The 12,781-nt window shown below is 40.4% G+C and overlaps 1 protein-coding gene across 2 annotated transcripts in view; it reads left to right on the top strand.

Moving 5' to 3' along the window:
* The window catches only part of CD164L2 (CD164 molecule like 2), a 489,059-nt gene that overhangs the window by 202,042 nt on the left and 274,236 nt on the right, over positions 1-12,781 (top strand). The window contains exon 4 of one of the 2 annotated variants that reach the window (XM_044084440.1): positions 7,721-7,771. The exons of the other annotated variant lie outside the window; for it this stretch is intronic. Coding sequence (XP_043940375.1) covers positions 7,721-7,771 — 51 coding nt within the window. The remainder of the gene's footprint in view (positions 1-7,720; positions 7,772-12,781) is intronic. 2 annotated transcript variants of the gene reach the window in all.

Genomic DNA, 12,781 nt, shown 5'->3' with positions numbered 1-12,781 from the left:
TAAATGCCAAACAGGAGAGGTTCACATCTGATTCTTGTTCCACCCCACTAGTTACAGTTTTTTTATTCAGAGAGGAAATGAGCAACTTTAACAAATTTGGATCTGTTGGACAGCCAACTTTCAGTTCAGCAGATAATATACAGGCTTACATTAAGCTTCTCTATTATTCCGGAAAAGCCGAAAGATACAACAACAACAACAACAACCAGCATGGGGAAGAGTCAAAAGCCTTGGCAAGGTCAAGATAAGTAGTGTGCACTTAATGGCCACTGTCAACAGTCCATGTAACCTTTTTGAATAAGCTTACTGGGTTCAAGAGACAGAATCAGTCCTTGAGTAATTGGGATCTAGATCAGACAAGTTGCCTGTGTCTACATAAATGAGTTCTGCTATGATGCCTTCCATGGTTTTGCATGTAAGACTGCTTAGACTAAGTCTATAATTACCTGGGTCTGTAGATGGGTCAACCTTGTATGGGAGTGGCTGTTCTCCCAGTGTCAGAAACAAACCCTGAAGATAGGCTAATGTTTAGCATTTTAAGTAGAGGCTCAGATGTTGCACACTTGGCACTGATGAAAATGGAACGTGGTATATTTCAGGTCCCATGTAATTATTATTTTTAGCCTTTGACATGGATTCTAAGACTTGTTCCAAGGTGAATACAGGAGAGACTAAATTTGCAGTGATAGTAGGGGGCAGCAATGTGGGTAGGAGGGGTAAAGTTAGAACTAAATCTGTTTACTGATATATTAGGTAATCCTTGGGTCAGAATGGGGGATGCTATTATGGATGAGCTTGGTGCAGTGTTGCACATAATTCCTTAATTTTCTGACATAACTGAAGAAATATTTGCAATTTCCTTTGGAGTTTGTAGCAACCTTAAGTTCATACTCTGCTTTACATTTTGTAGTAGTGTTTTTAAGTTCCTTACGGGCATGGTGGAGATTTCTTGCAACTTTTATTATTTTTCTTCTTTTGTTGTACAGTATGTTAATAAGTAGTTTCACCTGAGATAATTATTCCTGAATTGTACTGTTGTATTTAGGGTGAGTGGGTGCTGACTTTTCTGTGTTACTGTTCAGATGTTGGCAAAAGTCAGAGGTTGCTGCAAAAACCCTCTCAATTGGCTCTATTTGCAAAGGATTGTTGGTAATTTTGAATAGGTCATCTACAGGCTAAAGTAGGTTTGACTTTGAAAAGTCCATGAAGAGAGTTTTGTTTAGTTGTGGGGTGGTACCACTAGGCCTGACAGAGAAGATGGCTGATTTGTGGTCAGATTTAACCAGGGATGATGAGATTCAGGGAAAGATGAAGGCAATGGCTAGGTATTCAAGGATCATGTCAAAGATATTAGAGCTTAGTGGGTAGTTTTACAATTTGATCCTCTTAATTGGTATTAATGAAGTTTAGGAAATGCTGAGCACAACAATTTTTAGATGTGTATGTGTGCCAATCAATGCTTGGGTAATCAAAGTTCCTTAGTAAGAAGGTAACTGGTTTGATATTTAATGCCTCAGTGGTTTAGAGTTAATTTCTGTGATATCTGCATGACATTGATGGGATTTGTAGCTAGAAATAAAGCAATAGGTGAATTTATTAAGGATGGTTGGTGCTTCTACAAGCTCCAGGTTAGGGTTGTGGGTAATCTGATATAAAGTAATGGTGTTGCTAACAAATATAGATACTCAGCTACAGTTTCCCAAGGCTATGAAGGCATGATGGTCGCTAAACCCTGGTACAGAGGCAGTGCTGTCACTGCATTGAAACCATATGTCAGTAGCTATACAAATTTGAATGTGTTTGAGCTGTAGCAGAGCTTCAAGTCTGGCATATTTCAGTCTGGACTCGTAGTTCCACCTTGATGCTGTCCAAATTTGAGTTTGAGTTTTCCATGTAGGAATGTCCAGTAGGGGGACTCTGCTTAAAAAAAAGTCACTACTGGGGCAGCATGGAGAAGTCCTGGTATGACAGCTCTAACCCATCTTTTGAGGAAACAGGATGTCTTATCTACCATATCATCCCAAGCCGATATGTACTGGAACCTCTTAGAATGACACTGATTACTTAGCAATTGTTCAGTCCAATTGTCTTGTCTTTGAACAGTAAACTCTCAGTCAACTGGAACTCAAGCAACCAGAAAAAAAATCTAAGAAATACAATACAATTTTCATGTGTTGCACTTTCTGTTTCCCCCCAGCAGAAACATACCTTATGTTTTTAGAGTTTGATTTTTAAAAAGGAAGATAGGAATAAATTCCCTCTCTCCCCAACCTAAGAACAAGTCAAACCAAACAAATAGTATAGGGTACAGTATTAGTCAGGGCTATTTTTAACAGTAACTTTCAAACAACCAGAAACTACAGTTATCTGGAATGTACCAACCCCGATGGGTGCCAGTTAACCAAGAGTTTAATGTATCTGGGTATCATTCTTTGTAAATACAAGATACTGCTCAAGAATACTGTCTTTCCTACCTATAATACTTGCATAGTAACTTTCAGCATTTCCCTCTGTGGGTGCAGTGCCTCAGATCAGTCATTCCCAAATGGGCCACCACTAGGATACAGTCACAGTTGTCTGCCTTAAAGCACCTTGGGGCCATTGTAACATCACATATCCTAACACCAGATAACCTGGCTGTAGTTGCCCAATCTGGTGAGTGTGGTGTCTTTATGCCTAACTATAGAGTCACCTATGACTAAAACAAATCCCTGTGTGAAAGCAGTCGTAACAGCCCTCATGGGCTTAAGCCTGCTTTCCTGATAACTCCTGGGTGAGTTTTGTGAATTTTCCGTTTATGTGATTGGAGCTGGAATAGCTGTTGCTTATGAAAGCTGTAGTCTTAGATATTTTCAAGTGTGTTCTAGGAGGTTTTGGTGTACTTTATTGATCTAGTAGTGTAGTGTGACTGATATAGTGCTGTATAGGTAATGATGCTTCCCTATGGTGAGCTGATGTGAGAGGATCATCACCATGTTTATTTACATCTCTCACAGATTGTACTCTTGATTAGTAAAAGTAGTGAATGGTCCTTAATCAGAAGACAGTTACTGCATGGTCTTGGAACATCTAATGTGATAAGACTGGACACAGATGGGGTGAGACCAGACCAGTGAGCCTTGTTGCCAGATGGTGGAAAACTGGCCTTGTGCAGTATTCAGAGAGAAATGGTATAGTAGACCATGAAGACTTAAGGATGAAGTATTTAGGGAGATAATCTGATGTTAGTTTAGACAGTAGCTCATCTAGCAGTACTTGTTGAAGAAAACAGAATTAGCTTTGCCAGGAACAATGACTAGTGGTGATTAATCTATTGGCAACTGCGGCTATTACTAGTGCTAATCTCACCACTGCTGGAATCAATGTCTCTTTGCTTATTATCTCACCAGAAGCAAAACATCAGCACAAATCCCAAGATGCAAAGCAGGTCAGTGGCTTTTTGGTGATCAGCAGTCTCTGCCCAGATGGATTGTAGGCTTCTTTTAGGCTTCTCCTGATGGAGTATGAGGGAAATGAAATGAGGGAAGAGACAGAGGGAAGAAGGAAGGAATGTAATGAAAATGATGGAGGGAGCTTTGTGGAGAGAAATAAAATAGAACAGAAGAATATATGGAGGGAGTCATATGTAGTACAGATGTTAAGAGAGGTTTTAAAGTAAAGATGAGGATGGAGCTACTATCTCGAATGGAAAATTAGAAGAGAGACATATGCATACATACAATTATACATGTATCAGACCTAACATTTACCTTTCTCTTAGACAGTTATATTATTACTTATTACTACAATAATTCTATACACCACTGTAGCAGCTGATTGGTTCCTTATTGCACCTGTACTTATTACACAATGTAATTCTCATGTTCTCTATATTAAGAGAATATCTAGCAGTTTGTATTGCACATAATGTTCTTGTAAACTGATAAGCTGGATGTGATGTCTTATTGGTTATCACAAGGCTTGTCAGTGTCTCGCATCCCTTTGATTAATACCAGAGTTCAAGAGTCTAATCGCTTCAGGGAAAAAACTGTTCTTGAACCTCGTCATTTTACAGCATTCACTGCAGTATCTTCTACCAGATGACAGGTATGTGAACAGTTCAAAAGCAGGGTCTGTAGGATCACTTGTTATTTTTCTTCCTCTGTCATAGCACTGTGTAGTGTATAGATCCTTTATCTCAGGAAGTTTGTATCCCATTATTTTCTCCACAACTCTATCTTTTGGAGGACTTTCGGATCTTTATCTGAACAGCTCCCATACCACACCATGAAGTTGCCCATTAACTGTTTCTATGGTACCCCTGTAGAAGGCGGAGAGGATAGAGGAGAGGCAGGCTTACTTTTATCAGTCTCCTCAGGAAGTGCAGGAGTTAATGGGCCTTCTTTACTATGTGACTTGTATTAGTTGAGCAAGAAAGATCCTTCCCTATATAGACCCCACAGGAATTTTGTGTTTTTACCCTTTCAACAACCTCCCCATTTATCATGGGAGGAGACTGCGCTGGCTGTACTCTCCTGAAGTCTATTATGCTCTCCTTGGTTTTGCTGATATTGAGGTCAAGATTATAACTGGCACACCAGTCAGAGAACTCATTTCTTCCCTGTAAGCTTTTTCTTCTCCTTTTCTGATGAGGCTCACAACTGCAGTGTCATCAGCAAACTTAATGATGTGGTTGGTGTTAAATCTAGCTTTACAGTTGTGGGTCAAGATAGTAAACAGTAGTAGGCTTAGCACACAGACCTGAGGTACTCCTATGTTGATAGTGATGTTCTTTGAGGAATTCTTGCCCACATGTCCTCTTTATGGTCTTCCAGTCAGAAAGTCCAGGATTCAGTTGCATGTGTGGTTATTAACACCTAGGTGGACAAGTTTTTCTACCAGCTGTTGTCGGTTCATTCTGGCATAACTGCCCTTATTTTCTAGGTGTGCCATTGTGAGATTCACTGCAACAGAGATGGCATCTGCCATGGAGCAGTTTGCACAGTATGTGAACTGCAGTGAATATAGTGCTTTTGGAAGGTTTGCTGTCAGGTGTTTTTTGACCAGCCTTTCAAAGCTTTTCATGATGATGGATGGTGTGGGCCACTGATCTATAATTATTAAGGTTAGAGGGAGTGGCTTTCTTCTTCTTTCGGCTTTTCCTGGTTAGAGGTGGCCAGAGCAGATCTTCTGTCTGCTCATGATTGGCAGTGGAGTTTTACGGTGTCAAGCTGCCAGCCTGGTGCCCAACCTTCCACAGAAGGCACACACTCACACCTAGGGCCAATTTAGAGTGTCCAATACACCTACTGCATGTCTTTGGGATGTGGGAGGAAACCCACGAGACCACAGGGAGGACATGCAGACACCGCACAGAAGGCACCCCAGCTCAGAATCAAACCGGAGAACCTCTTGCTGTGAGGTGGCAATGCTAATCGCTGCACCACCGCTGCCACTCCAGGGAGTGGCTTTCTTTTATGGTAGTATAATGTTTGCATTTTTAAAGCAGTCGAGTACCTTTGCTTGGCTGAGGGAGATATTAAATATATCTGGCAGTACAGTACTTAGTTGTTCAGCATAGTCCTTTATCACCCAAGACGTCCAGCCTGGCAGCCTTTATCGGATTCATCTGAGACAGGGTCCTTTTCACCTCTGCTTGGTTTAGAATGAGCACTTCATTGTCTGGGTCTGTAGGGAGTGACATTGCCTTGGAGCAGTTTCTCTCCTCGAATCTGCTGTGGAAGGTGTTCAGCCTATCCAGGATTTCTGTGCTGTCCTCACATTGAGCAGATGTTGGTTTGTATTCAGCTATGAATTTTATTCTCTGCCACAAACTCCTGGAGTACCTCATGTCAGTGAAATGTTTTTGTACTTTCTTTCCACATGCCCTCTTTGCCTCCCTTATCCCTCTCTTCAGATTTTCCCTTGCTACCCCAAGAGCATCTTTGCCATTCATCTTGAATGCCAAATTGAGTTCTTTTACAAGCTCGTGTACTTTGCCTGTTAGCCATGGTTTTTGGTTTACTCTTATGATGATGTTTTTATTCACCATCATGTCTTCTGTGCATTTAGATATATATGCCACCACTGTTTGTGTATTCATCCAAGATGGTCCGTTGATTGACTATAGCAGCCTCTTTAAATATGTTCCAGTTTGTGTTCTCAAAGCAATCTTGCATTGCTGTGATTGCATCCTCTGGCTTGACTTGCTTCACAGTGGGCTTTTCCCTGATTAATGCTATTTTATATATGAGCATTAATATAATGGTAATGTTGTATGAGCCACCCAAGTGTGGATGTTGCACAGCTTATATGCCAATTTAAAATTGGTATATACTTTGTCCAGTGTGTTTTTTCCCCTTGTAGCAAATCTCACATGTTAGTAATAATGAAGTAATACTGACATCGACTTTGCCTGATTAAAATCTCCTGCAATAAAATGTGCAAAATCTGGGTTTTTATTTTGTAGGTCACAAATTGAGTAGTCAAAGCTTCACTAGTGTTTCCACTTGGTGGTATATACACCACTATCATGATAATGCCATCAAATTATCTGAGAATATAAAAGGGTCTGCATCTCACTGCTAGGAGCTCTGTGTCTGCAGAGTAGTGGCTCAGTACAGTTTCACAGTTTCTGCACCACCTGTTACTTACATATGAGCAGAATCCGTCTCCTCTAGACTTCCTTCTGAGTGCATGGTTTCTGTCTGCATGAAACAGTGTCAGCCCTTCCAGTTGTACTGCACTGTCATCAAAGTTATTGTGCAGCCAAGAGTCTGTAAACATAAACACACAAGTGTTTCTCATCATATTTTGAGATGCCACTTCCAGCCTTATGTAGTCCATTTTATTTTCCAGAGAGCACACATTTGCTAGAAGTAAGGATGGTAGTGCATGCCTGAATGAATTTGGCTTCAGCCCTTGTTCCTTTTTTCCTGGTTCTCTCACATCTTTTCTTCTTGATCATTTTCCAGTGTGTTGTAGTAGCTCCTAATAAATGTTTTAGGCATTTTGAGTTATGCAGTGATAGACTCCCAAGACTGAGTGTGGAAGTTGTAGGCCTGTCAGACTCCACAGAAAAGAGGCCACCCATCCAACTGCACAACAAGCTTAATTCCTTTATTTCCAGTAAGTTATTTCTGCTATAAGTGATTGCATCTTCCTTTAAAACCTCAGAAACTGTTTTTTATGTTTTTTTTGTATGGAGAAGAAGACAGATCTTGCACATTTCTCACTCGAGCTGATGCAGCTGCTGCCACACTTAGGAAATTGTGCAAAATGATTCTTAAATTCTGAATTAATACTGATTTTCTAACCTTTGTCTTGTGTGTTGCATAAACATCTTCAGCTTGTTATGTAGTTGTTTTGTTGTAATATGCTACAGTCCAATTCCCTGAGATTTAGCATAAAAAAAATTTGTAGAACTTCTGATTTCTTTGCACAGCAGTGATTTCAGTATTGCAATACTGCATGTGATAACTTTACTCTATAACTGTAAATGAAAGCCGTTCATTTATACTTGGTTTATCGAAGGGAAACAACAAATAACAAGAAAGCTACCATTAGCATGTTAAACACCCGACATGTTGGATGTCAATTTTTATTATTTTGTTTTCAATTTTTATTATGTTGAAGAGCGTATGTCTATAAAGAGGTGGCCACTAGAGCAAATGGCACGTGAAGACTTGTGCTTATCAGAACCTGTGATACTATCTTCTCTCTCTCTCCTCTTTCTTATCAGCTCCTCCAACAACTATTACAACTAAGGAAGCCAGCACATCTGACTCAAAAGGTGAGCATAGTTTTTGATGTGATTTACTTCTAAGTAAATTAAAAGAAGCCTTGTTTGAATCCTAGCAAAACTGACATGGAGGGCTTGGCATGAATATGCCATGACTATGACTTAAAGAGAGAACACAGTGATGGAGTCTGGCAGACCGATTCAGTGGGAGAAGAAGCATTTAGTGTAATCTAAATAGCTTAATATTAGATACACATAAAAACAGGATTATTTTATTTATTTATTCAAAGATATGCTGACTGAAATAATTTGTTAGTAACCGGAAAAAGCCGAAAGACACAACAACATTCTTTTTGATAAATGAAGGTCAGCATTGCATAAGTACCTGGTTTCTTAGGGGACCTAGTAGTACTGGACAATTGACTGAACTGCTTGGGTCTGCATTTTTTTCAAGTGGAGGGTATGTTATGAATGACTACATTTCTAGGCATTATTTTTTGGTTCTGCTAAGAGAAAAAAAAAACCCACAAAATTTAGCAGTCCTTGATCTATAGACAACAGGTAAATCTGAGCAAATTCCAGTTATTTATTTGTTTATTTTACATTTGGTTGCTGGGGAGGTCCGACTGGACCCATGCCCTTTTCCAGAGGAAGCCCGGAGAGTAAAGCTCCACACATAACACAAATTAATAAAGTACATTTTACAGCTACAGAGGTTTGACACTGTCCATTTCAAGAGTAAGTTCATAAATTAAATCTTATTCCATTCAATGCACCTTAAATATATTCATAGGTAACTAAACTTCAAAAAATCTAATTTACACACACACACATACCTTGTCAACATGGCATCTGAAAATAAAAAAGTGACAGCAGATCCTAGTTCGGGGGCTTTTTCAGTGAATGAATCCCATCAGATGGATTTGGGCTTGTCAGCACAGGAATGCAAATCATTTTAATAAATTTATTAGCATTGAACTTAGACTCCAGAGATGCACGGTCTGTGAATACCACTAAGTACAGAGACAGAAATTGTGAAACCCATTAGTTTTGAAAGTAGAAAACATGTTGAATCACTGTAGCTTGCTGGATAACCATACCAATCTTTGATTTCAAAGAGCTGAAGTTTAGATAAAAAATTGCATTTGTTTGTTTGTTAGCCAGACAAGCCCATTAGGTACAAGTGTCTCTTTAGAGGGATGGCCAGGTACACTGTCTAAGTGACCGGAGGTTTAAGGAATGAAATGTTGGACTAGAAGAAGCATTTTATTAACAGCTCATAGCCTTAATCTTTTTTTTATAACTACCAGACTAGACCTAGCCTAAAACTACAAAATGCAGTCAGTGACATTGAAATGAGTTCACTGAAATAGAAATCACGAATGAGGAGCTGCTGCTGGAAAAGAGGGGTTAAGCAGAATAACTTTTTTTGGAATCCTGGAGATTCTTACTGCTTAAACTTAGCCCCAAATTCACATTTCCCAGTATGAGTCCCTGCATGTCACGCTACTCCTCAGAAGCCTAGGATAGCTTTATTTCTGTTCAGTTCCTTTCTTGTCTGCAACAGTCATGAGAGCAACCTAGACATCTCACAAATGCATCACAAAGCAGTACATTGCAACAGAGTGATAATTCTTGGGTGTAACAGATTAAAAGAAATGGAGCTGTCTGGAAATGTTTTAGTGACAAAGTGTTTTATAGCCTTCTGTAACTGAGAGGCTTTGCAATTTCTTTTGTTATACAATCCATATTTTTCAAAATGCAGAGCAATTCCTGGACAAGTTCATAAAGAGATAAAAATTATTAATATAGAAGAACATATTGAGTTGTCTGCCTTGCATGACAAAATGATGCATTAGCTGGATGCATGGATCCAGTAACATTTTCCCCAGGAGTTTTACATATGTGTCTCATGGATGAGAAACCTATCCATTGATATCAAAAGTCTAGTAGGCTTGGCTGATTCTTCATAATGTTATACTATTAACCTCTTGGATGCATTGCAGCAGGGATGTGTTACTACCGTAAGGCATTAGACAGCATAAATCATATGGCTAAGTTAACAAGATAAACACTAGCGTTTCTACAAGTAAGATCTATAAGGAACAACAGAACACAATATCAGTGTATCCTTTAGGAAGTCATTAACACTGTAGCAATGGCTTTATGAAAAAAAATCCTGATTTGTATATACTTTAGAGAAACAGCAAAACAGTTCATTAATTGGATGATGAATTTATTATCAATTTTTCACCAGAGCTTGTATTACAGAATACGTCAATATCAGAATATGGACTAAGGAAATGGATACATTCAATTCTACCTATACCTTAGCTTTCTTTCACCACAGCGCTCATCAAATTTGCTTTTAAAATCCGCAGTCCTATCACTGTTCTTGATATAATGATCGAGTTTGTTCCATGTGCTCATAACTGTATCAGAAAAAATGGCTGGCTATACGCTGATTAATTATCTCAGATGTTCATTGTGTTTTACTGCTGCAGTCATTACACTTGGGGTTATCTTGCCGTCAGGTGGTCCCGCAGTCGGCCAGAGTTCCAAAGTCTTGGTCCGGCGTCGGTTGCTATCGCTTCTTCCCTGACGTCAGTGTGCCAGGGGTATATAAGATGCAGTTGATGCCATTTTCTCCAGTCTTTCTTGCCACATGGTGCCCGAAGCAAAAGCAGTTCGCAAGTGCCGGTTGGCCGACTCCTGAGATTTTCGAATTCAAATTTCAGAACCAAAGTCTTCAATAAAGGTAAGTACCCCATTGGGGAAACTTTTTCTTGCCTCAGGCCGATGTCAGTAAAAGTTAATAATTGCATTTCTTGTGGGAAGCAAATACCTCATAAAGATTTTCATTCTTAATGTATTCCATGCTTAGGCCCAGACCACAACATCACTAGTTGTCGGTTTTGTGCTAGATTTAACAAGCGCACTATTAAACGTCGGTTTGATTTTGCTTGCCATTATTTTGGCTGAAGGTTCAATTATACCATGTCGTTGGAACAACTGACGACCGGAATACACAAAAAATGCAAAGACAAAGATAAAGACAGGCATCCGAGGTCCAAAACTGACGAAGCCTCTTCTAGGCTAGTCGCCGGTTCGCTTGTTCTCAGTGAGGTGCTTTCACAGCCCCTGACACCCGCTACCTCAGAGCCACAGGCCACCTCCGACTCCCACGTGGAGATTTCTAGGCCTGTGAAACTCAAGGTATTGGGCCTAGGGAAATTAACCCCTCAGATGGGTCTAGAGCCGCTGAGCAGGCATCGGCTTCTGAGGGTGTTTTCAGACCTTCACAGCTTACCATCAAAACAACAACCAAGTCTAAAACTCCATTAAAGACAAAGAAACAAGTACAGCATTCGCCTGGACAGGCCTCCATGCCTAAAAAACAGATGTTCAAAATGGCCGAAGACCTAATTACTCTGATCAGGGGTTCCCATCCCCCTCCTGATAAAAGGCCTAGGCAGGATACAGACTATGATTCCTCTGATCAGGTCTCCATTTCTTTTGATTCCTCTTCAGACCAGGGATACTCTTTACCCCCCTATGAGGACGCTGATGCTGAAGAATCAATCCCTTCAGCCTCTCCTCCTGAGGATTACTCTTTTGGGGAAACTTTACATACCATGAGGGAGCATTTCCATTGGGAGAGCCAGGATTATTCAGAATCCAAGAAAAGGCTCAGAGATTTTCTTTTATTGCCTCAGCACAGGCCCCTTGCTATTCCACCTGTGTTAGATGTTGTGGATGATGTGTTCTCTGAATCCAGTTTAACCCCTGATTCTTTGCCCCCAGCACCAGTCAAGCCAGATAGGTACTACAGAGTCCCTGACTCTCACAAATTTCTTTATAAAAACCCTGCTGCTGACCCAGAAGCTATTTCCCAGGGTCCCAAAGGGGTAAAGGCTTCCTCTGCTAAAAATCCAGTTCCCTCTGACAGGGATTCTAGAGCATTAGATATGGGGGAAGAAAGTTTACACTTCTGCAACTTTAGCAGTTGTTGTATCTTTCGGCTTTTCCAGGTTAGGGGATGCCACAGCGGAACTCTGGTCCGCTAATGATTGGCAGTAGATTTTTACCTACCGAGTTGCCAGCTCTGACACACAACCTTCAACAAAGGTACGCCCATTCGTGCATGTCTCCACACAGAAGACGCTTTAGCTGAGAATCGAACAGGACAACGTCTTACTGTGAGGCGACAATGCTACCACAGCACCACCACCACCGCATAATAGGATACTGTGCAATATTGGATGTACTTAGAAGGAGTACAACACATGTTGTTGTTGTTTGTCTTTCGGCTTTTTCCCGGTTAGGGGTCACCACAGCGGAACTCCGGTCCGCTAATGATTGGTAGAGTTTCACGAACGCCGAGTAGCCAGCTTGACGTCCAACCTTCAATGAAGGCATGCCCATTTATGCATGTCTTTCGAACGCCCACCCAACCGTGGAGAGGACATGCAGACTACACACAGAAGGCACTCCCCACACTCCAGCCGAAGGAGTACAACACATAACGGTAAGAAAAGAAAACTGAAAACAGCAAGCAAAAAAGGATGAACAATACTGAAATGGGTTTAAATTGCCAGTTCCACATGCTTAATTACCAACAATACTTAATGTCTCTGTTAAAACAGAAAATGCTTACATGCTCAGAAGGTCCTGACTATAAGGAAATGCAGGATTTATTGCATGCAGCTGAACAAGTGGGAAAACATACTCTGCAATGTGGTTTTGATTCATTAGAGGCTTTTTGTAGAGCCACAGTTACAGGTTCTGTGATTCGAAGGCATGCTTGGTTAAAAGAACAAGGTTTACCTGATCATGTTAAGGCAAAATTATTGGATGCTCCTTTACAGCATGATATCTTGTTTGGTGTTAAGGCAGAAGAGGTATTAAAGAAAATGGAGGATAAGGCAAAATCTATGCAAACAGTGAAAGATTTCTTACAGGTACAGCCACCTCAATTTAGCAGAAATTGACCTTCTAAAAATTGGTCCTTTCCAGTGTCAGACAGACCACAAAGAGGCAAATACAGATGCCCAAGAGGCA

The sequence above is a fragment of the Protopterus annectens genome, chromosome 1.part1, assembly GCF_019279795.1.
Source record: "Protopterus annectens isolate FY-2018-M chromosome 1.part1, PAN1.0, whole genome shotgun sequence".
Classification (NCBI taxonomy): domain Eukaryota; kingdom Metazoa; phylum Chordata; order Ceratodontiformes; family Protopteridae; genus Protopterus; species Protopterus annectens.
The sequence above is the reverse complement of the archived record's forward strand: the minus strand, read 5'-3'. Positions and strand labels throughout refer to the sequence as shown.